Here is a 25,580-nt window from a genome sequence, read left to right on the forward strand (position 1 = left end):
GCTAACACCTACACACCATTTACGTGTATTCATTCAACATCTCACACCAGCATTATGTACGTTCGCACATTCGCGCACGCACGCACGCACGCACGCACGCACACACACACACACACACACACACACACACACACACACACACACACACACACACACACACACACACACACACACTCACACACAGATTAGAACAACACTCCCTTGTAGTCAGGTCCGAATACATTGTACATTATAATTATTAAACAAAATGTATAATGTGTAAAGACGGATGTATGTATCATATTTGAAATCCTATTAAAACAAATTGGGTCTAGAGTTTAAGAGTGCAGTATCTGTTATTCAAAACAATTTAACAAAGAGCTTTTCAACTGTCGGCTACTTGTTTACCTCCACATTTGCAAGTAGAACTATCTGTTCAGATGGGACAAACTTTCATGACTTATCAATAACTTGAATTACAAAATTAGCCAGAAACACAACAAACACAGTCCTCAGCTTTGCCCGATGTGCCTACATGTCCTTTTTTAGTACAACATATTTCAATATTCCTATTCGAAATCGATAAAAACGAAATGAGAAGAAAACAACATTACACTGAAAAAGGCTTAGTTTAAAGTTTAAACAGTTTCCAAAACGAATTTGATTTCAGGAAATGTCTGTGCATTTTACATATCATCACAAAGTGCTTTTTTCATTCACCTTTTTTGGTTTTTTTATACCTAGTGCGTCAATTTGAAATATATATATATATATAAAAATTAAGAAAGAACATTATAAAAGGTGTTCTATGTCTACATGTACATTGTAATGAAGATGACACAGCACAGTACAGTACGTTTTCAGGCTCGCCAGGTTCGCCGGCATGCAAAACTCAGAGGGTGAGAACCTGCCATTCCTCTCCCAGGTCAAGATACAATCTTAAAGCTTATGACGGATTTCCAGAAGTCGGAAGGCAAAAGGACCGTAACACTAAACGAAATTAATGGACAATTAACTGGCATTAACGGGAGTATACAGTTTCAACACAGCAGTCTTAAGTGTCATTCCACAGCAACACCAACATCAAGGCACACAGAAATATAGCATAAGCCTCTCTTTAACCACGTAACCACAGAAATGTTCAAAATTATTAGTGAAAATAGCTCACAACTGGTCACAATTTGACGTCAGTTTAAAATGGTACATGATGCATTCATATAGCACCTTTTATCCAAAGCGCTTTACAATGTGCATTACATAAACGGTCAAGGAAACCATGCAAGGCACCAGCCTGCTCATTGGGAGCAATTAGGGTTTACGTGTAATGCTCAAGGACACTTCAACACTAACCCAGGGGGGAGCTGGGGATCGGAACAGGAATCTTCCAATTCCCAAGCGGCCACACTACCTCCTGAGCTACTGTCGTCCAGTTGTGCAACGCGTTGGTTTTGTAACCTTCGCCTATAAGGACACGCTCAAAATAGGAATGCCAGGTTTAAAGTGGTTAAAGTACTGGACATGTGTACGCATTGGAAGTGCGAAACAGTTCTCCAATAGGCAGGTGTGGACGATTGTGCTGGCTGACCACAGCCTTAGGGCCAGAGGGTGAGTGTTTCAGGGGATTACACGCTGACATCAAGGGGATGTCTGGTCTTGGGACAGTGTGGGGATTTGTTAGTTGAAAAGGTGTAGTAGAGGAGTTTGGATCCTTATTGGGACTGAGAGGAGAGTAGCGACATACATCGCAACGCCCCTATCCCCCTCTTCTGAGGGCAAAACAAAGGTCCAATGGCAAGACGCAGACTCATGAGCATCGACCTCATGTGAGTTTCTTCACTACTGTCTGCAAAGGGACAGAATAGGGACCCATCCCGGCAACTCACCCCTCTATGTCCCATGTCTCTGGGGAGTATAAAGTGGGGAGTACGTCTTCTTGACAAACTACACAAGTACAGTCAAAGTGTGTGGAAAAAAAGGTATGAGGCGAGATTGGAGACATTCAACTTGGGACCAAGCGAGAAAGTGTTTTTCCCCCCCCGTCCAACCCTTCTCTGTTCCTTCAGAGAGGCATTGTGCTACGCAAGGCCTCCAGTTGCTCCTCCCCCAGCCTCTGTCTCTCCTCCAGGTCCTTCTGCCTGATAAGCAGCGAGGCCTTGGTCTGCACAAAGCGCCGGTAGTCCTGCAGCTGGTCAACGGAGAGCTGACGCGACAGGAAGCTGGAGACCACACTCTCTCGCCGGTCCAGGTTGTCTTTCAGGTCTTTGGCGTCGTCCCTTTGCTTGCACAGCAGCCGATGGCGGTTGTCCAAAGATTCCTGAGTGGAGACCGACAGCAAAAGAAAGAGTGAGGGAGCGGGAGAGGCAGTTTTGAGTCTTGCATTCAATGGTCAGAATAGTTACTTTTACTTAAAATACCAGCAGTCGTCCTGCAACAGGAGTGGTACATGCCATGGTCACTTTAATGTAATTGCATGTGTGCTGTTTGACTCATAGACTCATGGACACCCTCCACCGAAATGGTTAACTTCTTAGTTATTCAGTCAAAGATTTTAAAACCTTGTGGATCATATCACACAGATTAATATTTAACAACTCGATTATTGTGTTTTGGGTGAAAGGTGTTTTATCCCAAGCAGCTGTAACGGAGAGCAGAACATGTCAGTTGTGCGCTCATATTACTGAGCTTATGTCCACAAGAGGGGGAAAAAAGAGGTGCAGTATTTCATATTGTCAACAGAGGGCAGGGTAGATGCAAATGTCATCGAAACCGGGCTGGAGTTTCGGTGAGTCAGTGTAAATACCAGTGTTGCTGATAACAGCGAGAAAGCAAATGAGCTTCTAACAAGCTCGCAGTGTGCAACGTTTGACACGGCATTCACAAAGAGCCCTTTCACAGTGTCCATGCAAACATAAGTGGATGCTGAAAAATAAAACTGGGATGCATAAACAAAACACAATGTCTACCTAGGAACAAAGCGAGAGTGGGCTCAAATGACACATTCACAAGTCATAGTAATTGTTGTGACCCAGTTCATTGTGAATTCAGGAGAAATCGAGTCCCATTGGGAACAATTGTGACAGTGAGTAGAAGTGCAAAATGAAATCACATGGGATGTAAGGACAGCAAACAACAACATGTGTCCTCGGTTGACAAAATGATAACACAGACTGGGGATTGTTCATAGATATTCAAGCATGGATAGCAAGTAACGTTTTCCTATGTGAAAAAGGATAGTATTGCTAGTTATGAAAACAAACTCCTTACATTGCCATCCATTAAGCAGTGAATGAGATAAATGTTGAAATAACCATCAAATCATTAGGCTCAACTGAAGATAACATAAAGACTGGTCATTAAACAGAGATAACCTCCTGGCATTTTTTGAATTCCAACCAGTGAGGAACCTTGACTCTGACAAGCTGCCCTTCAACTTTTTTCTCAAATGGCATGTTTGCTGTTCTTGAGCAAATAAGTACTGGCTGAGGGCATGGGAGCACTTCCAACAATAATGCACTCACGATGGTGCAACTGTCCTACTGACACTGGTGGAAAAAGTACTAAAAGTATCAATACTGCAATGGAGAACTACTCTGTTACAAGTAAAAATCAGACATTCAAAATGTACTTGAGTAAAAGTACCAAAGTATTGGTATCAAAATGTACTTAAAGTACCAAAAGTACTCATTATGCAGAATGTCGCATTTCAAGTTTTCAAACGTTTAAACATCTTATAGCAAGATAACAGATTGACTAGTACTAGCTCTGCTATTTTCAAATGACCGAATGGGTAATGCAAAATTTACAAAGCAACTAGTAACTAAAGTTTTCAAATAAATGTAGTGGAGTAAAAGTACAATATTTGCCTCTGAGATGTAGTGGAAGTAAAAGTATTGGAAATTGAAAATACTCAAGTAAAGTACAAATACCTCAACATTATACTTAAGTACTGTAAATGTACTTAGTTACTTTACACCACTACCCTAGTGCCTACCGAGACAAACAGCCATGCTGGGATGGTTTCACTGTTTGTTTGTTTTAGACACGTGATCATCCTCTTTTCCACACACGTCGACATATTTTATTGCCTGCAGGGGTTATAATGTTACAAAAATACTGAGGATTTGAGCAGTTAGAATAAAATCACAGATTGTGTTTCTTGGCTGATTGTCCACAACACCAGAGTATTAATTTAACTCTCTGAATTAAATTCATGCTAGAGAGACTTTGTTCGAGATGCCGTCCCTAGCAGCGTCCGATTCGAAAAACAAAAAACACAGAGGGGCGATTTCACCCATTTAGACCTGAGGCCGATTCTAACAACGCACAAAAAAGCAAACATGTTGCTATATATACTGTGCATAGCAACAAAAGGGGTTCCCGGATTGAATGGTATAGTATAATAATTCCATGTCTAAAGATGGTAACCACTGAAGCCCTACTTCTTAAGGAGTGCCGTGACTTTTGTACTTTTTCTGTTTTGCATGTGTCTATGGAGTTAACATTACTCTAATAGCCCGGGTGTTTTGCATGTGTCTATGGAGTTAACATTACTCTAATAGACCGGGTGTTTTGCATGTGTCTATGGAGTTAACATTACTCTAATAGACCCCCAGGTGTTTTGCATGTGTCTATGGAGTTAACATTACTCTAATAGACCGGGTGTTTTGCATGTGTCTATGGAGTTAACATTACTCTAATAGACCGGGTGTTTTGCATGTGTCTATGGAGTTAACATTACTCTAATAGACCCCCAGGTGTTTTGCATGTGTCTATGGAGTTAACATTACTCTAATAGACCCCCAGGTGTTTTGCATGTGTCTATGGAGTTAACATTACTCTAATAGACCCCCAGGTGTGGTTATAATATTCAAATATGTCTTCCCTGTGTATTTTTGGTTTCTTCCTGAAAGCTGAAAGCCTTTGAGTAAAGAGGCCCAATCGAAATAACACAATTTTATTGACATCATAACCCTAACCTCTCCCCTAACCCCTCCCACATTATCATACAACAACAGCCGTGGGAGAGACTTAAGTTCAGGTGGGAGGTGCTACGGTGAAAACCAGGTATACTTAATGAACTGGTGGGTGTGGCCCACATAAAAACATAATTTTAACACTTTCTGTACACTTCTTTTGAAAGAAATCTTCCTCCTAGTATAATCATAGTACCTGATGATCATGTTTAAGGGTGGAAAAAACCACGGCACTCCATCTTTAAAGTAATAAATGGCCAATCTACAAGCTCACATTGTGTCTCGATTGTGAGCTTGTAGATCATTTTCCGGGTTTTCTTTTCTTTTCATTTTAAAGAAATTTGTTTTCTTTTTAGTTTTTTTAAATTGTTTTGAAAAATATTGACAAATTCTGAAACTTTTTCCAGAATAGGGATACCAGCCGGGTTAACATGGTTAACATAGATATTTTATTAAATTGTGCAAATGCGATATTATCAATGTGATATTAAATATAAAACAAAGCAGACTTAATAACCAGGAGAAAAGCACCATCCCCCACAGCAAATTGAACCCTAGCCCCGACCGAGCATCTGTCCCACAACTACGGCCGTTTTTTTCCTTTTCTGTAAATGAATGTCCTACTGTCATAATACACTAATACAGTGTCACAAAAAGTAGCAAAAATAGCCGAGTTGCATGAGCTCACAATGCATCGCAATTAGTATTAAGAGGGACGGCCGGGGGCATTCGTATTGCACCGCTAGAGGTGAAATTCTTGGACCGGCGCAAGACGGACAAAAGCGAAAGCATTTGCCAAGAATGTTTTCATTAACAAGAGCTTGTGACAAAATAATAACTACACTGGAATCAACACAGGTTATTTTTTTCTATTTTCTGGAAAGTAACCTGCTCTGGACGTACATACAAGAGCCCAACAGCGCCCATATGTGACATTTAAGACGTCATATCAGAGTGCCCCTGAATGACTGTACACCACTTGAGTGTAGGAAAGGGTTCTGCGCGAGACAGACAAACGCACATCATAGCAGTGCATTAGAGTGCATTAGAGTACATTAGTAGATCTTTATCGCTCGTCATTAGCCACACTCAGTGGTATGTAATGTATCTCTGAACCATAACTGTGCAAACAAAGTTTCAACAAACCCAGGAATGTCTCTCTTTCTTCTACCGCATTAGGGAAAAAAGACATGAGAGAAATAGCAGCTCTAAAATAAGGACTTGTTTCAGGTCATTTCCGTGGTTGAAAAAGCATTGACTCAAGAATCAAGAAGGATTGTAGTGTAGTTATTCTTATAAAGATTGCTCAAACTGATATTGCACAATGTACAGTATATATACAAGGTTATGCCCTATTGCACATTCTATAATCCAGATGCTAGCTACCCCCCTGTTGCTGCTATAATAATTCCTCATGCACACAGTGTGCGTGCGCTCAGTTTGACCGCTTGAGCAGCAATCCGCTGGGTGAAGCCGACAACTGAATTTCCCCTGCGGGATGAAATAGGTCAAATCATTATTATTATTACTGATTCTATTCAGTGTACGGCAAAAAATATATAGGGCTCAAGTTAACCCATTTTGGGGGCGGGAACCCCTTTTGGTGTTAGCATTATGTTATACTTTAGCTATTAAAAAATAGCAGATCTACAAGCTCATAGCGCGCCACTCGAGCTTGTAGGTCTGCTATTTTTGAAAAAAATCGAAGAACCACTGACACAGAAACATAGCTTTTTCAGAAAACTGTAAGGGATCTCAGGTCAGAATGGGTAAATTATCAAAACAAGTGGCCCGGCCGGGGGAAAGTTGTTTCCGATATCCAAGTGGATTCTCCTCCTCACCTTCTCCTCGGCGTCCGTGTTGTGGTCCACGGTGCTCAGGGCGTTCTGCACGCGGGCCGTGCGGGCGGACAGGCACAGCAGCAGGCTCACCACCCTCTCCAGGTCCCCGATGAAGAGCCCGTAGCGCTCCAGCTCCACGGGCAGACAGCGCTCCCGGACCAGGGCCTCCACGGCGTCGCCGCGCCCCGCGTTCTCCCGGACCTCCACCAGCAGGGCGCCGCGGGTCTCCTCCAGCGCCCGCAGGCGCTCCTCGATGTGGGACACCAGCACGTGCTGTCGTGTCAGGAACAAGGAAGAAGGGTTAAGGGGTTACTATGGTTACTGCATGCACGACTGTCAGCGCTGCAGCCACACCTTCGCGCACAGCCGCGGACAGAGGAAGCGGACGCCCAACGTCATTTCTGGCTTTTTAGACAGCTGGTGGATGGAAAAGAAGCTCCGGCTGACTGACGCGGAGGAGAGCGTTTCCGGGAATCTGTCCGCGGAGGTGGAGCTTCTTTTCCATCCACCAGCTGTCTAAAAATGCCAGAATGACGTCGGGCGTCAGCTTCCTCTGTCCACGGCTGTGCGCGAAGGTGTGCCTGCAGCACTGAGAGAGAGAGGGAACCACGAGGGACTGCAGTGGTGGAAACTGGAAAGTAACTAATATTGTACTTTTATTATTTGAAAACTTTAGTTATTTAATGGATACTTTGTAGATTTGAATTATTATTACAAAACATTACCCACTTCAGACCTATTTGAAAGCAAGCAGTGGTGGAAACTGGAAAGTAACTAATATTGTACTTTTACTCCACTACAATTATTTGAAAACTTTAGTTAATAGATACTTTGTAGATTTTGAATTATTATTACAAAATATTACCCACTTCAGCCCTATTTGAAAGCAAGCAGTGGTGGAAACTGGAAAGTAACTAATATTGTACTTTTACTCCACTACAATTATTTGAAAACTTTAGTTATTTAAGGATACGAAGATTGTAGATTTTAATTATTATTACAAAACATTACCCACTTCAGACCCATTTGAAAGCAAGCTCACAATGCGTTGATATTTTTGTAAATACACTTTAGACATATGATAACTTGTGAAACGGGACATTCTGGATGAAGTATATTTTGATGACAATACTTTTGTACTTTTGTAAGAGGTACCGGTAAATTTGTATAGAGGGTATGCGCGTGACATCATCATCATACCCAGGAGTTATGTGGGAATGCCTACCGAGTGGCAAAACACTACTTTCTGGCCTTGACAGCCCATACATCCAAACAGAAAAGTCATATTTGATTGCATTAAATGACTAAACAACGTTAAATTCACTTTGTCACTCACTTTGCCACTCGATCTGCCATTCACTTTATGCATGCGCATACCCTCTATTACCAGACTTTTACTTGTAACAGAGGTTACAGTATTGATACTTGAGTAAGAAATGTGATTACTTTTTCCACCACTGTGAGAGAGAGAGAGAGAGAGAGAGAGAGTCCATGTATGTGTTAAGATTTGAACCCAAGGAGCGTCTCCATTCTGCAGCGAACATTCATCAAAAATAGCCGATCTACAAGTTCACAACGTGTCGCAGCACAACGCGATGTGAGCTTGTAGATCTGCTATTTTTGTCAAAGCGATTTAGTGTAGACAGGGGCCACAGGGCAATAGTATAGAGCCCTGCAGGGACTCAAGTGGTCAACTAAGTATAGTAAGAGGGTTTGCGTTAATAAGAGCATTATAATATGCAGGGGTCAGTCAGGAGGTGAAGGGTGCCAGTTTTCCACAGCAAAAATCAGACAAAGTGGAGACACAGATAAGAGCCAGGCAGTTCATCAGGCGATAAGTCAAACAACTATCATGGTTTGACATGATCCAATTATGGCCAAATGGCATCCAGATGGCATCCATGTGAAATCATCAGCGACTTTCAAACTCTCTTTTCCATTGTGAAAGTAAAGCAACAGACACAGCCGCTGAAAAGGCTTCTCTGATGTGTCTTAGCCTTTTCTAAATTTCATTTGCTCTCCTTATACGCTGATTTTGGCACGGTTCCTTCTTCTTTTGTAATAAAAATGAATTATCTTGGCAAGAGATTGTCTCATTTTTGGCTGTGGTATGGACGTTGCCATGTCTCTTTTTCCGTTCTGAAAGCATTATTGTTTTGTGCTCAATAGGAACAGAGTATTACTATCACTGCCAGGGATTCGATTCCGTCGCTTGCTGAAAATAGTCTGATCTTGTCTTCAATATCTCATGATAAAATGTGTAACTCTCATAAAGTTGTAATAAGCTTAGGATAGGCGTCAACCAGTTAACCAAATAAACCCTATATACATCAGTTGACCAGCCTCCCCCAGGGTTCTATAGAGCGTCGCAGTCCCGCCCCCTTTCAGAACGACGAGGCCACCAGAAGAGAATTTCCCATTCATTTTTCCCATAGACGTTTCAAAAAGTATTTATTTAAAGACCTTTAAAGCCTCGGACAAAGCCAAGATTATATATTTTTTAATATATTTTTCATCCCACGATTTTTGTAACCCATTTTTCACCCCTGTGTCAATCATCTAATGTGATCCTGGGCTCTACACACCCTCCACCAACCTAGTCCCCATATATGGGGGACAAGGGGAGAGCAACGGACTTGAACTCATGCTTCCTTCATGCCTGAGTGTCCAAGTTGCTCCTTTACACCTGACAGGGGGGAGTTTCCCTGGTTGGACGTAGCGCGTGGAAGGAACTCGTTATTCCAACCAGTTCTTTTCCCCTCCATCAGGCGCCCCGGCTGGCCAGGGGGAGGCAGTTTAGTGACCAGGATTTCTGCATGTTTTTTGTGAGGGTACCTACCCTAGGGGACACAGGGAGAACATGCAAACTCCACACAGAAAGGCCCTTTCGCCAACCCCGTCTTCGGGTATGGGCACTGATGACGCGGAGGAGGAAACACGCCGCCAGAACCCACAGCGTCCCGAGCGGGAATCGAACCCAGGACCTTCTAGCTGTGAGGCGACAGCACTACAAACTGTGCCATCGTGCCCCACCGTGCCCCACAAAGCCAAGATTTAACTAGAACTAAGATGAGAGAACATATTACTTCAGTTTTGGCTTCACTGCACTGGCTTCCGGTTGTTTTTAGGATTGATTTTAAAATTATTTTACTTTTGTATAAAGCTCTCAATGGTCTCGCACCTTCCTACCTACATGACTGCCTGCCTAAATATGTCCCAAACTGCCCCCTAAGGTCTTCCACTGCTGGCCTGCTCGCTTAACCTAAAAAAATGGCAACTAAAAAATACGAGGAAGCAGCTTTTTGCTTCTACGGGCCGACGGCATGGAACAAACTCCCACTGTACCTTCGACAGGCAGCCTCTGTAGACATTTTTAAAGCACAGCTCAAGACCCACTTCTACACCCTTGCTTTTAATTGATCTTTTATTTTTTGTTATTCATGTCCTTACTGTATTGCATTACTGCTTGTTTTTTTAATGTTTATGCCTTGCTTTTCTTTTCTTTTTTTCTCCATTGCTCTGTAAAGCACTTTGAGCTGCATTTTATGTCATGAAAGGTGCTATACAAATAAAGTTTTATTATTATTATTATTATTATTATTATTCATTCTTTGGGCTGGACAAATACAATTTATTTTCTTTTTGTTCTGCCCAATTTTTTGGCTTTGTCCGAGGTTGGCTTTGTTCGAGGCTTAAAGATCTTTAAATAAATACTTTTAAAAACGTCTATGGAAAAATGAATGGGAATTTCTCTTCTGGCGCCCTCGAAGGAGGCAGCACTGCAATGCTCTATACTTGGTCCCTTAATTATTTCTCTGTACACCAAATGTCTCCATGGAAAATAGTTGATCGACAATGCGTCCCATTGTGAGCTTGCAGATTGGCTAATTTCACAGAATGTTTGCCTATTTCAGCCAAATGTTTGCCTTTTATGACATGGCCAGAAAAGGGATAGGATTCAAGTAATTCTCGCCTTCAAAACACTCACACTCACACTCACACTCACACACACACACACACACACACACACACACACACACACACACACACACACACACACACACACACACACACACACACACACACACACACACTCTCACACACACACACACACACACACACACACACACACACACACACACACACACACACACACACACACACACACACACACGTTCATAATCACCTTCTTCTCAAGGATGTCTGCCTTATTGTGGGGCTCAGGACACTGAGGCGTCTGGCTGTCAGGAGCAGGGGGACAGGGAGCAGCCCCACCATTATCCACTGGTTCAGCGCTAGAAACATGGAGATAATGTCATTCACCTATTATTTTTGTCAATCTGTATGGTAACAGTATGACAAATGACAGTATACAGTAACAATTAGATGTGCTGAGGTGGTATCGCTACTCTGCCATTATGAAATAGAGCCCAATATCTCCCCAAGCCGAGCAGGGATTCCCTCTTTTTTTTAAAGATATTTCTTTGACTTATTTTCCTTTATTGATAGATTTACAGTAGGTATAGGCAGGAAACGGGGAGAGAGATGGGGAAAGACACACAGTAAAGTTCATCCACCGCTAAGCCGGCCCAGGGATTCCCTTTACACAGTTTGGGAGTAGTTTGGTCTCCCAAGCAAGAGACCGGTCCTCACATCCAAGAGACCGGTCCTCACATCCAAGAGACCGGTCCTCACATCCAAGAGACCGGTCCTCACATCCAAGAGACCGGTCCTCACATCCAAGAGACCGGTCCTCACATCCAAGAGACCGGTCCTCCAATCCAAGAGACCGGTCCTCAAATCCAAGAGACCGGTCCTCAAATCCAAGAGACCGCTCCTCAAATCCAAGAGACCGCTCCTCAAATCCAAGAGACCGCTCCTCAAATCCAAGAGACCGGTCCTCCAATCCAAGAGACCGGTCCTCAAATCCAAGAGACCGGTCCTCCAATCCAAGAGACCGGTCCTCAAATCCAAGAGACCGGTCCTCACATCCAAGAGACCGGTCCTCAAATCCAAGAGACCGGTCCTCCAATCCAAGAGACCGGTCCTCAAATCCAAGAGACCGGTCCTCACATCCAAGAGACCGGTCCTCACATCCAAGAGACCGGTCCTCAAATCCAAGAGACCGGTCCTCAAATCCAAGAGACCGGTCCTCAAATCCAAGAGACCGGTCCTCAAATCCAAGAGACCGGTCCTCAAATCCAAGAGACCGGTCCTCACATCCAAGCTAGGAAAATGAAACGTAGGGATTGTAGCTATAAGCCTGCATGACAAAGCGCCATATGACTAACATTTCATTTTCATATCAGATGGTCCAATACATATTATATAGTGGAGCGACCTGAGCATAATGTAGCTGCTGCTTATACAGTGAGGGATTAGGATATACACTGCGCTACCATTGCACATTCTTGGAAAGATGATTCTGCACTTTTGGTGTTAGCATTATGTTATGCTTTGGCTATTGAAAAATAGCAGATCTACAAGTTCGTAGCGCGCCACTCGGTGGCGCGCTACGAACTTGTAGGTCTGCTATTTTTTTTTAAATCGAATAACCACTGACATAGTAGCCTCGGAAACCCAGACGTTTTTATTTCCAGGGAGGAAAAAAAAAGTCTGGGTCCGAGTCCACTTCAATTCGGCATAGAGTAGCGCAAACGTCGATCACTCTCTGACATAGAAACATAGCTTTTTCAGAAAACTGTCAGGAAGTAGAAGACATTTTTTAAATCTGATCTCAGGTCAAAATGGGTTAAGCTAGCAGACATTTTTAATTGCATGTGGCAAACAGACACCCAGGTGTGTCTGTGCATGTGATGTAATACAAGGAAACACTGCACTGGTGGAGCTGGGCTTTGTCTGTCTGTATGATGTGTCCTGGAGACACAGCACACCATCAATCTTAAATGAACTTTGCCTCGTCTACTACTGTAAACTTAAATCATTAAGGTAATTGGTCAGCACTTTACACTGATGCAACTGTGGAATACGATGTGTGTTTTGCTTATGTAAGGATATAAGTTGAGGGTTTTAGCTACTGGCTTGCTAAAGTAGTAGGAAACTCTCACCTACAGTATCCTATCTACTTGCGATAACTGTAGCCCATATTTATCGTTTTGAATAGCCAGCACATGACAATGGGGGCGAGTTGTGTAGAGTAGACTAGCCTGGAGTGTAAAACACCTGCAACAAGCAAGTTACATTTCCATCTTCATGGGATGCTTTTTAACTTTACACAAGTCATTCGCTCTGGTTGAAATCTTTAAATACCATGTATCAGTAAGTAAATGACCATGTATCAGAACATTGCTACTACTTGTAGATCGTCTATTTTTGCAATCCCCACAGCCCTTGATCACCTTTGTTATGGGAATACATTTTATATAGTATCTTAACGCATTTGTGAATTGTATGTAATGTTGTGTTTATTGTAAACTGACTGCGTGCCAAAGACAAATTTCCGTTTTATGTCAAATATAATGGACAATAAAGCTTTCTTTATGTTCTTTATCTTTAACCCATTTTGGGCGGGAACCCCTTTTAGTGTTTTAAACATTATGTTATAATTTAGCTATTGAAAAATAGCAGATCTACAAGCTCATAGCGCGCCACCGAGTGGCGCGCTATGAGCTTGTAAGGTCTGCTATTTTATGAGCGTTCACCTTTCTGCAGCTCCTCGGTGCTCCTGCTTCTTCTTATAATGCTCCTCCATGAGCAGCGTGTCCTCGGACAGGAGCTGCTCCATCAGCATCAGCGCCGTCTTGCGGTTGGTCAGCGGGTACAGCGCCCTAGCCAGCGACTGGTCCGCCCCGACCACCGCTTCCACAAGCTCCGCCCACTGCGGCCGCTGCTCGCCGGGTTTCCCTGGACTCTCCGTCGTCTCTCCCTCCGGGGCGGCCTTCTCCTCTATCGTCTGCCCCTCCCCCGCCTTCTTCTCTGCCTTCTCCTCCTCCTCTTCCTCCTTCTTCTCGTCCTCGGCGCCCTGGCTGGAGTCGGCGTCAGAAGCCGAGATGGAGGGACATTCCAGGGACTCACCGGGCTGCACAGGAGGGCCAGAGGTGGTGGAGTCGTCCAGGAACACGGCGTCGGTTAGCGGCGGGACCCGGGTGTCCTCTCCGCCGCCTCCTTCAGGAGGAGGAAGTATCCACAGCGACGGGTCCGTGGTCACGCCGCAGCTCAGCGACACTTCCTGCCCGGAATCCGGCGGGAGGAACTCGTCGCTCGGCGGCCGAGTCGGCTCGTCCACCGACTGCTCTCGCTCCGAGGCGGTGGTCGCAGGAGGGGACGTCCTGACCCTGATGGTGGACCAATCAAATTGAGAAGCAGCACTATAGGACAAATGCTGGTCAAAATGTCCAAATATAAGACATTCTACTCAAAGATGTTAAATCAATCACAAAGAATTATTTGCAGAAAACAATTCAACCCTGATCTGTAAAGTACAGAATACATACATTGAAATACTAATTAATGGACATAACCTAATTGAAAAATACAGTCTGGCAGTTGCATTTGAATTACATGGCCTAGTATCTATCCTTACCTTGAGCTACTGCGCCTTTTCTCAGAAGTCACCTTTGTGTGGTTGATAGTGGACGGAGAAGAGGAGCTAGACTTGACGTCTCTCTCGCCGGTCTCCTGACCTCTGGGGGACGGCGGGTCGGAGGCCTCGCTGGAAGGTCCACTGAGCCTGCTCTCACCACACACAGAGCCCTGCGACCCAGGGGACCCAGACTGACCTCTGGAAGGTCCACTGAGCCTGCTCTCACCACACACAGAGCCCTGCGACCCAGGGGACCCAGACTGACCTCTGGAAGGTCCACTGAGCCTGCTCTCACCACACACAGAGCCCTGTGACCCAGGGGACCCAGACTGACCTCTGGAAGGTCCACTGAGCCTGCTCTCACCACACACAGAGCCCTGTGACCCAGGGGACCCAGACTGCGGTGAGGGAGGACTAGTGCGCTCCTCGCTGCCCAGCAGTGGTGTCGTCGAGTCCCGCTTGAGCGGGGACTTCTTCTGGCTCTGGACCTGTCCCTGGGCCTTGTTCTGGCCAACACTCTCTTGTCCCTCTCTGTCCAACCCCCACGGGTGCTTCCTCTCTCTCCGCTGCCCCCGGGCTGCCTCCTCTCTCGGGCCCTCTCCAAAGAACGACGTGCTCCTCTTCTCCCTCTCCTCCAGTCCCCCCGGCAGAGTCCGGTGGTTCTTCAGCCGGTCCAACTGCTCAGAACTCTTGCTCAGCGCCGAGGGCCTCGTGACCTTTTCGGTTCCCAGCTCCTCCATGGATTTGCCCCTCTCCGCGACCACACGGACCCGCTGCTGGCCCTCGGGGGCCGGCCTCGCCGCGGGCTCCTCATCGGCTTTTATCGGGAGACTGTAAAATGAGGTGACGCAGTGTGATTTGTTACAGCAAATTTAGATTTAGTCACAGTCTTTTTTAACCCATTTAGGCCTGACGTCGAAATAAAAGAAAACGTTCGCTCTGAAAGAATATATACCTATTCAAAGATTTGTGCCGCATTTTTACGATTTTTCAAAAATAGCAGACCTACAAGTTCATAGCGTGCCACTCAGTGGCGCGCTATGTGCTTGTAGATCTGCTATTTTTCAATAGCTAAAGCATACCAGAATGCTTGAAACATCAAAATGGGTTAATAAAAGTTGAATTTAGTTTTTAGTGTTCTGAAATTCTGAAAAGTATTTGTTTTGGTCTAGTATATTTTACACTGGGTTGCGGCTGAAAATAGCCGTATCTACAAGCTCACAACAACTGCTCTAGACTCACTACTCACTACAGACTTTGGAGTTTTAATGGCAAAAGGCATGTATGTTGACGTGAAATACATTTCAGAACAACTGATTTGAGTAAAGACTCAGGTATATATTTAATATGATATTAAGTCAATTACCCTTTAAATGATAATCTACTTAAGAGAAATCGGCTAAGTCCCCTAGTCAGGCAACAATTCCTCTTAACACATAAATCTCCAGAAAGGAATGTTGGCTTGCTGAATCAGGTGGGTGTTCAGTGCTATAGAATAAGCAAAGTGAGATTCATAATCTGTGCCACGGCACAAATCACTGACCGAATACCTCCCTGACCTAAAACATATACAAATGCCTGACTTTGTGTGCCATGCTGGTGTACGTGTATACCTGCAGCACTCCGTGGCGTTGACCGATGATAAATCCCTCTCGATGCCTTGTGCCTGTAGACCCAGAAAACACACAAGGCATTATTAGCACATCTCTGTACCGAATCCAGTGGAATAGAGTGTGTAAAATGTGATGTGAACTGTGAGATGAAACTTTATCATCCATTTTACACTATTTTTCTACATGTTAAAACAAATGTTATTCATTAATTAACAGGCCTACCGGCTACTGCAGATAGATAACCAAACACATCTTCCTCGAATTTTGTTAAATATATATTCTAAAACATGACGTTTTGAGTACAAAATAATAATAATAATGGATTGCATTTTTATAGCGCTTTTGAGTGCTTACTCAAAGAGCTTACAATGGTCCATTCATTTACACATTGGGATGTGAACAGTCAACGCCAGCCGTCCTCACTTCATTAGCTACATTCACACCAATGGTGGCAATCTAGCACCGACCGACCCAGAAAAGTAACCGGCATTATTCCGAAAGTCACACCCGTCACACTCCGTACTCAACCAATCAAATCATCACAAATTTAATTCCAGCCAATCACAATTTGCATCCTCACTTTTGTCTTCAATGTTTGTATTTACACACTTTTGTCTTCAATGTTTGTATTTACACACTTTTGTCTTCAGTGTTTGTATTTACACACTTTTGTCTTCAATGTCTGTGTTTACACAATGTTTGTGTTTATACAAACACTCAAAGCTGGACATAGGAGGGGCCAGCGCCCCTCAAAAAGTCTATAAATTCTGCTCTTATCATCATATATCATCATACACATCACATTCCGTGCTCAGCCAATCAAATCATCACATTCCGTGCTACAGACACATTCTGTGCTCATACACACACAAACACAAAGCTGTGCATAGGACAGGAGGGGCTAGCGCCCCTCAAAAACAACAACAACAACCAAGGAGTGCTCAAAACCACTGCAGATGTTGAACTAGTCGTACCTCAAAAGCATGTGGGGTGGACGTGGATCTGTTTCTGAAGCAGCTGGGCGCTTCGGGCTGGTCCAGCAGACTCTCGGCTGAGGCACATTTCCCCTGACGAGGACCCTGGCTCTCCCTCCAGCTGGCCTGGCGAGGCTGACCGCCACACTGGACCGAGCCCGACTGAGAGGCGAAGAACTGGGCGTACCTGTCGTCATGCAAGAATTGAAATGGCAAAGACTGAACTGTGCGTTTCGTGACACCCACACAAAGTGTAACTAAATATTTCACGTATTTAAAAAAGATCTGAACTCCATTGAGATGCACCGTTTTCACTCTCTCATGCATACCTGATGGAGCTGGACGGCGCATCGAGGATGCGGCCTGCGGAGTGGGGCCTGTTCAATTTCTTCTTAGGACCTTTGGTTTCGGCACTTCCAGACAGTGGCCTGGGGCCCCAGTCAGACGGCTTCTCCCCCAGCGAATGCCTCTGCCTCGGGGGCGTTAGCATTTGAGGCCCTGGTTGCTGGGGTTCAGCCGCCTTCTGGCCCGTCTTGCGCTCCATGTACTCTACCAAGGCCTTATGCTGCAAGTGCTTTAGGCTGTTCTTAGAAACGTTGGAAGCCGAGAGAGTCCGGCCTCTGGTCTCGAACATCTTCCTCCTTGTGGCGACCAATCCCTGCTCTCCTTGGTGCACAGGCTCCTCCCGCTCAAGGTCAACAGAGAAGGACATTTCGGATTCATTGCCAAGGGAACGGCAGGCGGAGTGGCTGGGGACGTCGCCGAGCTGGTGGAGCTTCTCGGGCTCGGAGTAACACATCTTCTTCTGCTCCATGGTCAGACGCTTCCTGCCTCCGATGCGCGCCACCTGGGGCTGGGCCACCTTCGCCGGCTTCCCGTTCTCCTTTTCACTCTCCTTCCCTCCCTCCTTCTCTTTCACCGCAGCCTCTTCCTTGGCGCTCCCTCTCTCCACGCCCTCGGAGGTGACGGAGGGCGTCAGCGTGTCCGTCGAGCCCTCGGAGTCCTGCGAGGAGGCGAACGAGTGGATCACCGCAGGCCTCAGCTCGGGCCGCTGTCTGATCCGATGCGGCCACGACAGCTGCAGGTCCCTCCGCTTGAACGAAGTCTCCCTCAGCACTTTGGACTGGGCGACCTTCAGCTTCTCCTTGTAGTACTTCTTGAAGGAGTCGTCGAGGGTGTTACAGGAAGCGGAAACATCCCCCCCTCGATCTTCCTTCGCCGCTTCAGCCACAGCGGCCGTCTCATTGCAGCCGACGGCGGGTTCCTTGTGAACACTTTTGTGGACGCCTGATCCTTTGCCTTTCACACCGACACCGATGTCCTTCTTGGGCTTGGCTGCCGCCCTGCTCGCTCCAGTGAGGTGGTACAGCATCGGGGTGGTTTCCTTGTTGATCCTCTCGCTCGCTAGATCTCCTAAAGGCTGCCTCCGTCCTTTCTTGGCCTGCTCCTCCCTCTTGTGATGGCCGGATTGGTTGGCGCTGAGGGACACCTCCGTGGCGGGCTGTATAATTTGCAGCGTGGGGCCGTTCTCCTCCGGGCCGCAGTAGAAGATAGGGTGGTTGGCCGTGTGTCGACCGATGTCTCGATTCAAGTGATTTTGCTCCAAGGCATCAAAGCTGCGCGAGCATTGTTTCGAGGCGGCCGAGGGTCTGTGGGAAACCGCGATGCGGTTCTCATCGTGGCCCGCGGAGATTACATCTGGGCCGTGGGTCACGGGACAGAAAACATCTCTCTCATTGATGGTGGAGTCATTTGAGCCTCTCCTTTGCTGGAGAGGCTTGAACATATTGTCCATCGTGCTGTGACATCTCTCTTTCTCTCTCAGCGTGTATGTCTCCACCATGGTGGAGCTCTCGCTGCCCGACTCTGACACGCTGCTGGACGACACAGATTGCGCCTCATGTGAACCGGGTTCAGCCGGTTTACACACACCCGTGACAAAGTAGAACTGGCCCTTGTGCGTGTGGATGCTGCTGTTGGTCAGGTGCTGCGCGGTGCTCCAGGGGCTCGGGGGTCGGTTCAGCTCGGGGTCGAGAATGTCATGGGCCGAGTGCGCCCGCTTGCGCTGACCCTCTAAGGGGAGGCTCTGGTTGCTGTAGTTTCTGTCCCATGGTCTGGCAGGCTTACCGTGTTTGCGTTGCTCGGGCTGGCTCGCGGCCCGGGGCGGTGGTCTGTTCGAGGCGTCTGCCGACTTCTGCTCCGGCTGCTCGCAGGCCACTTTGTTATCGGTGAAGGAACGACGCTCCGGGTTCTGTGGCTCCCGGTTGGGATCGTGCGGCTGCTGGAAGTGGGGCCGGTAGACGGGCGGCTGCTGCAGCCGTGGCGGCGAGCTCCGCCGCCCGACGCGGCTGACCGGGTCGGACCTCGGAGCGGAGCCGGCCGACTCCGATTCGGCCGTCTCGGGCCTGGGGGCATTGTTGTGAGGTTGGGGCCTCGAGTGCTGCTGTGGCTGCTGGGACTGCTGAGGCTTGGACTCGGCGCCCGGGTGGTGAACCCTGCTGTTCTCCAGGTTCCTGGTGGTTATGAAGCTGTCCAGGCGGGCCGGAGGCGGCGGAGGATGAAGGGATGGCGGCGGAGGAGGAGGAGGAGGAGGAGGGGACGGAGTCACGAGAGGCACTTCATGGTTAGAGAACGCCTTGTCACCGCCGGTGACACCGGGGCAGCGGATGCCGGCGTTGCCGTTGCTGTAGCGATACTGTTGGGAGATGGCCTCCATGGAGCGGTACAGCTGGTCCATGCTCCTCGCGTCCGACTGGAGAACGTGGCCGGGGTGGTAGACGGCCTTCACGTACTTGAGGTCCGTGTACTGGTGGAGCGCGCTGGGCTGGAGGTCCTCCGGGAGGAACGGGGAGGGGTAGTCCGGGGCGGTGGAGCCTCCGGAGAAGGAGCTGTAGGCGGAGTCTCCTTTGCCATGCTGGTGGTGGTGGTGGTGGTGGGTGGCGAACTGGTCGATGATGCTACTGCTGGACTTGGCGGGGGAGAGTCGGCTGACCGGCAGGCTCAGCGGGTGCAGGTCCAGGGTGCTCATTCTCTCAAAGTGGAAGTTGTAGGAGTCCATCGGTGAAGGATGGATGGATGGGTGGATGGATGGATGGATGGATGGATGGGTGGGTGGGTGGTGGATGGACACGCTGCGTGTGCACAAGTGTTGTCCGTCAGTTGTTAGTGATTGTTCAGGTCATTTTCTTGCCTCCGTTTGTTGATTATAAGTCTCTTCAAATCTCCTATCGCGTGGTAGCTCCTGGGGGTAGAGAAAAACAAACACAGGCGGGTTATCATGGTGCACATGTTATGGGTAAAAGGGCTGTCCAACTCAAAGATTATAACTACTGTATATCTACAGTATCTTGTTCACCACTGTCATCCTTAACGTTGTGGTGTGTACTCATGGCATCCACCTAGAGAGATTCTAAAAACAAAACGGGTATCTTTATAGTTTCAGGATTCATAGATTCTATTGAATTAATAAATCCTGAAACTATACCTATAAATATCTTTCACAAAAGTCTAAATGTGTCTATTTAGAAAATTATTACAACATGCTATGAAAAAAGAATTGCAGCATTCTTGTCCGATATCAAACATCACTTAAACTAAGAAGACATTATGCCGTTGTAAAACTATTTTGGAGAAAAAATAATAATAACAATGTAGATTTTCGAATAAAAAAAATATATAATCCACACACATTTTCTATTGTGTTCAAACTTTTTTTTACTGAAAACACCTTTTGCGACACAAACACACTTCCAGATCCCTATAAGCAGCACAAGACGGAACACTGATTGGCAAAGGTTTGTCTCTCTCCATTTAACCGAGTTCTGGCAGACAGCAATTAGTACTGCGACAATGGCCCCCAGAAGTCGGCATACCCCTCCCGGAGTTAGGACCAAACACAACATAGTTTTTCCTCATCTCTAAGGCCTCCCATACATGAAATGGATTCTTGTATAAAAATATTTTACTGCAAAAGTGGTGAAATTGTTATTTAAAGTTATACACCTCAAACTAAAAATAAAGCCTGTCCGTCTGGTGGTTGAGGCACTTAAAGGCATGTAGATTCACAATGGAAGCTCTGAGAGGTTCAAAACTTGGCATACTTGAAGCCAGAACATACCTCTACATTCTAGAAAAGACTGAATGTCAATATCTGAATGTCAATATGAGATATAGTCATTTGAACACATACTTACAGTAGGCGGAATTGTACATCTATGTAGATGTCTTCTCTACTTTGTAGTGACTCTGGAATGGATTGTCATAGCAACACATATGATGGCTTGTAGGAAAGGTGAGGTTCTACTGAATCCAGCAATACCAATTGTGTAAATGTAGCTTGCATAATCGTGGAGTTATGGCACAAAACATATATGGTGTCCCAAACGGGGGGAAATAAAACTAATGAAATCTACAGTATCACATTAGTTTTATTTTTACTTCACTTATCAAGGGTGGGAAAACATAAACAAATCACTTGAGTAGAAGTCCCTAAAATGTATGAAATGTCTCAAACTTGAGAAATGAGAAATTGTGAACAAATAGATGCCGCTTCAATAGAGAAATATGCAAGCCTAGATTGGAACTACTAACTATTATTATGTTGCAGCACATGACCTGGATGTTCCCTCATCAAGCTCAAATCTCAATATTATCCTCATAAATATAAATAATCAAGTTATTCATTTCTGTTATTTGAGTTATTTACAGTCAATTTATACTACAGTATTTGGCTCCACCTATGTGCATCTTATGTGATCTTATAATGTGAAGTGTATCGGAAATCGGGGCCGATCATGACATTTTTAAATGATCAGATCAGGAGCACAAAAATGTGATTGGGACATCCCTAGTATCAATATGATATCCATATCATGATATTAGACTGTATATTGTCCGTGATTTGGGATATTGTACTATTGTGATATTGGAGGAGTTGCATAAAAATATAATTTTCAGATGGGGAAAAATCGGTATCGGCAGATACTCAAAATTAAAATGATCTTACTAAATGTTGCTCAACAGAGAGATGATGATGTTCATAAAACCGTGGCTCTATATACAGACAATATGCTGCAGTAATGAGCAAGTTGCAAATGTTGAGTGAGAGCATGCCTGCACCAGTCTCATCAAGAAGACTGAATAGGGTTGATACAACATTGTTTAACATACAAAGAGATTGTTTCATTTGTGTGAAGGCCAGTACAAGACCAGAACATCTGACAGCCATTATGGCTGGTACTGGTATGTGTACCAGAGACTTATGGTCCTTCATGCAGCATCAGAAAGGTTGATGAAGTTGTACATCATCTGCTCCTCTCGTACCCAGATCTCTTTGTGTATGATGACAAATATACAATAATACTGGTAATATGCCGAGGCGGCAGTGCCTCAGGGATAGAGTGGCCAATAGAGCGGCTGGATGGAGAACCGTGAGGTTCGCAAGACAGATTTCAGTGTGAACTAACAATATACCGTTAGTACTATATCATACCATATTCTCAGTTCGATCCAGGGCTCCCCCAGAGTTAGACTCTGAACCCCTAATTGATCCCGATGTGCAGGTCGGTGCCTTGTATGGTTTCCTCTGCCATCGGTGTGTGACTGAATGTGTGAATGTAATGCACAATCTATGTAAAGTGCTTTGGATAAAAGCTCTATATACTGTAAATGCACCAATTTCCATTTACGGTATATAAACTCCTTGACTGTTATGATGACATACTGAAGACACTGACTCTGAGGAAGAAGATGATATTGTCTAAATACAAACCCTGGAAACATACAGCATTATAATTTGTAGAACATGGAAAGTCTGATGTTGCATGCTCTAAAAGTGTGCCCATGGGAAATGGGCACAATGAGAGAAGATGCAAATATCCAAGAAAATCCAGAACTACTACATAGACCTGCAGATATATCGATGAAGAAAACCATGGACCAGTGTCTTCAGTATGTCATAACTCTTATTTATTGAAAGTGATGACTTGTCATCACTTTCATTTATTTAAAGAAAGATGTTAACTATTTCAGTGAGATTAATAAAAGCTTTGACATAGATACTGGTCTGCTGTTCTAATTCTTTGTTTATAGCTGCTATATTTCGTTTAGATATTTAGTGTTTTAGGTAGCATTTATGATATTTGTCATCATATGCAAAGAGATCTGGGTACGAGAGCAGCCGATGTACAACTTCATCAATCTTTCTGATGCTGCATGTGAAGGCCCTGTCTCTGGTACTCTGACCAGTGACCATGTGAAGGCCCTGTCTCTGGTACTCTGACCAGTGACCATGTGAAGGCCCTGTCTCTGGTACTCTGACCAGTGACCATGTGAAGGCCCTGTCTCTGGTACTCTGACCAGTGGCCATGTGAAGGCCCTGTCTCTGGTACTCTGACCAGTGACCATGTGAAGGCCCTGTCTCTGGTACTCTGACCAGTAGTCCTGGTTTTGTCTATGAACTGATTGCAACAAGACCGCGAGGACTTTTTTGTGCTATCCCTTTTGGACTGATTGTATGACTGTACTCTGTTGCTGTTTTTACATTTATGTCTAATAAACTATTAAATCCATCAATCAATCAATCAATTGTGCTGGCCTTCCCACAAATGAAACAATATATTTGTATGTTAAACAGTGTTGTATCCTATTCAACAATGTTGTACCCTATTCAGTCTTCTTGACGAGACGGCATGCTCTCACTCTGGTCTTACTGGAGTAGTTTTCTCAACATGATACAGTATATGATGAGGAGAGGAGAGTATATTGAATTTGGGTTTGCCAGGGTTTTATGAACATCATCTCTCTGTTGAACAACAGTTAGTGTTGAAGGTCTTCTGCCGTGGGCTTTATACATTATGGGTCTTGTTTCGTGCCTTTTTCCAACTGTTTAGCAAAGATGATACAAAGATTTGGATCCAATATTCCATTTTGGTAAAAGTTTAAAGATACACTTCAGAATTTGTACAGTATCTATGTTGTGCATTGCGCGCACTATTTTTAGGCTATAGTATATGTGCAGTAACCATATTACAAGTGATACTAATTAAGTCTATTTTCCATTCTGGTGAAACAGTGTCAGGGCAGGGTTCTGCTATTGTCAGTGTAGACTACGGGACAGGCAGTAGGCTCTGTTACACTAAAGATAACTAAATGCTAGGTCACTCTCCACTCCAGTCAGCTAAATAGCTACTTGATTTGACAAGGTTCATCTCATCTTTTCACATTCCAAAATATGTGAAATGATTTTACCTGTCATTTTATGAAGAAAGCCACATACTGTAGGCAATAAGATGCAGGTGGAGCCAAATACTGTAGTGTAGTATAACTTGACTGTAACCAAATAACTCAAATAACAGAAATGAATAACTTGATTATTTATATTTATGAGGATAATATTGAGATTTGAGCTTGATGAGGGAACATCCAGGTCATGTGCTGCAACATAATAATAGTTAGTAGTTCCAATCTAGGCTTGCATATTTCTCTATTGAAGCGGCATCTATTTGTTCACAATTTCTCATTTCTCAAGTTTGAGACATTTCATACATTTTAGGGACTTCTACTCAAGTGATTTGTTTATGTTTTCCCACCCTTGATAAGTGAAGTAAAAATAAAACTAATGTGATACTGTAGATTTCATTAGTTTTATTTCCCCCCGTTTGGGACACCATATATGTTTTGTGCCATAACTCCACGATTATGCAAGCTACATTTACACAATTGGTATTGCTGGATTCAGTAGAACCTCACCTTTCCTACAAGCCATCATATGTGTTGCTATGACAATCCATTCCAGAGTCACTACAAAGTAGAGAAGACATCTACATAGATGTACAATTCCGCCTACTGTAAGTATGTGTTCAAATGACTATATCTCATATTGACATTCAGATATTGACATTCAGTCTTTTCTAGAATGTAGAGGTATGTTCTGGCTTCAAGTATGCCAAGTTTTGAACCTCTCAGAGCTTCCATTGTGAATCTACATGCCTTTAAGTGCCTCAACCACCAGACGGACAGGCTTTATTTTTAGTTTGAGGTGTATAACTTTAAATAACAATTTCACCACTTTTGCAGTAAAATATTTTTATACAAGAATCCATTTCATGTATGGGAGGCCTTAGAGATGAGGAAAAACTATGTTGTGTTTGGTCCTAACTCCGGGAGGGGTATCTCGAAAACTAAAGCACTTTTTGACTGTTTGTTGCAGGACTAAATGTGTCTCAGGCTGAGCAGCAGCCAGGAGTTCTTGGTACATAGCATCACTGTGAGCAGAAATCCTTAAACTGCTCATTAACCCTTTTTGTTCTGAAATACCTACAGTACAGTAACAGTATGTTTCTAATATGTCAGTGGTGCTCAATATTTCATAGTCAAGGACCCCAGAAACTATGTAATTGGCCACCGACCACCATCTGAAAATATGTTGTTCCAGGGACCCTCCCAGAAGCAAAGATTTGAGTTAAAAATGATCACTCTGAAAGAATATATATTCAAAGATTTGTGCCACATTTACACTACAAGCACATAGCGACCCACTCGGTGGCGCACTAATGGGTTAACGCTCCAATCTCACTTTATGCCACATGCTTAGTTTCTCCTTGACGAAGCTGACAAGTTCACTGGGTGACTTGATACTAGATATTATCTTTGTATAA

The 25,580-nt window shown here is 44.8% G+C and overlaps 1 protein-coding gene across 1 annotated transcript; it reads right to left on the bottom strand.

Moving 5' to 3' along the window:
• Positions 1 to 202: 202 nt before the first annotated feature.
• On the bottom strand, positions 203 to 20,011 carry shroom1 (shroom family member 1). Its single transcript, XM_083759485.1, has 8 exons — positions 17,253 to 20,011; positions 16,924 to 17,110; positions 15,950 to 16,002; positions 14,337 to 15,167; positions 13,456 to 14,088; positions 10,980 to 11,088; positions 6,794 to 7,066; positions 203 to 2,293 (listed from the first exon to the last, which is right to left on the bottom strand). Exons 1-8 carry the CDS (start codon positions 19,979 to 19,981, stop codon positions 2,039 to 2,041), a joined length of 5,070 nt encoding a protein of 1,689 aa, XP_083615611.1. The 5' UTR covers positions 19,982 to 20,011; the 3' UTR covers positions 203 to 2,038.
• Between the last annotated feature and the right edge of the window lie 5,569 nt (positions 20,012 to 25,580).

This window comes from Protomyctophum parallelum (assembly GCF_964188405.1).
Source record: "Protomyctophum parallelum genome assembly, chromosome: 1".
Taxonomy (NCBI): Eukaryota; Metazoa; Chordata; class Actinopteri; order Myctophiformes; family Myctophidae; genus Protomyctophum; species Protomyctophum parallelum.

Excerpts from the sequence above, each read along its gene's own strand:
- shroom1 (XM_083759485.1), bottom strand. The coding sequence starts at position 19,981 with ATGGACTCCTACAACTTCCACTTTGAGAGAATGAGCACCCTGGACCTG. Across the intron at positions 17,111-17,252 it reads GCGCCGTCCAGCTCCATCAG|GTACGCCCAGTTCTTCGCCT; the intron begins GTATGCATGAGA and ends GCATGACGACAG. Across the intron at positions 16,003-16,923 it reads CCACCCCACATGCTTTTGAG|GCACAAGGCATCGAGAGGGA; the intron begins GTACGACTAGTT and ends CTGGGTCTACAG.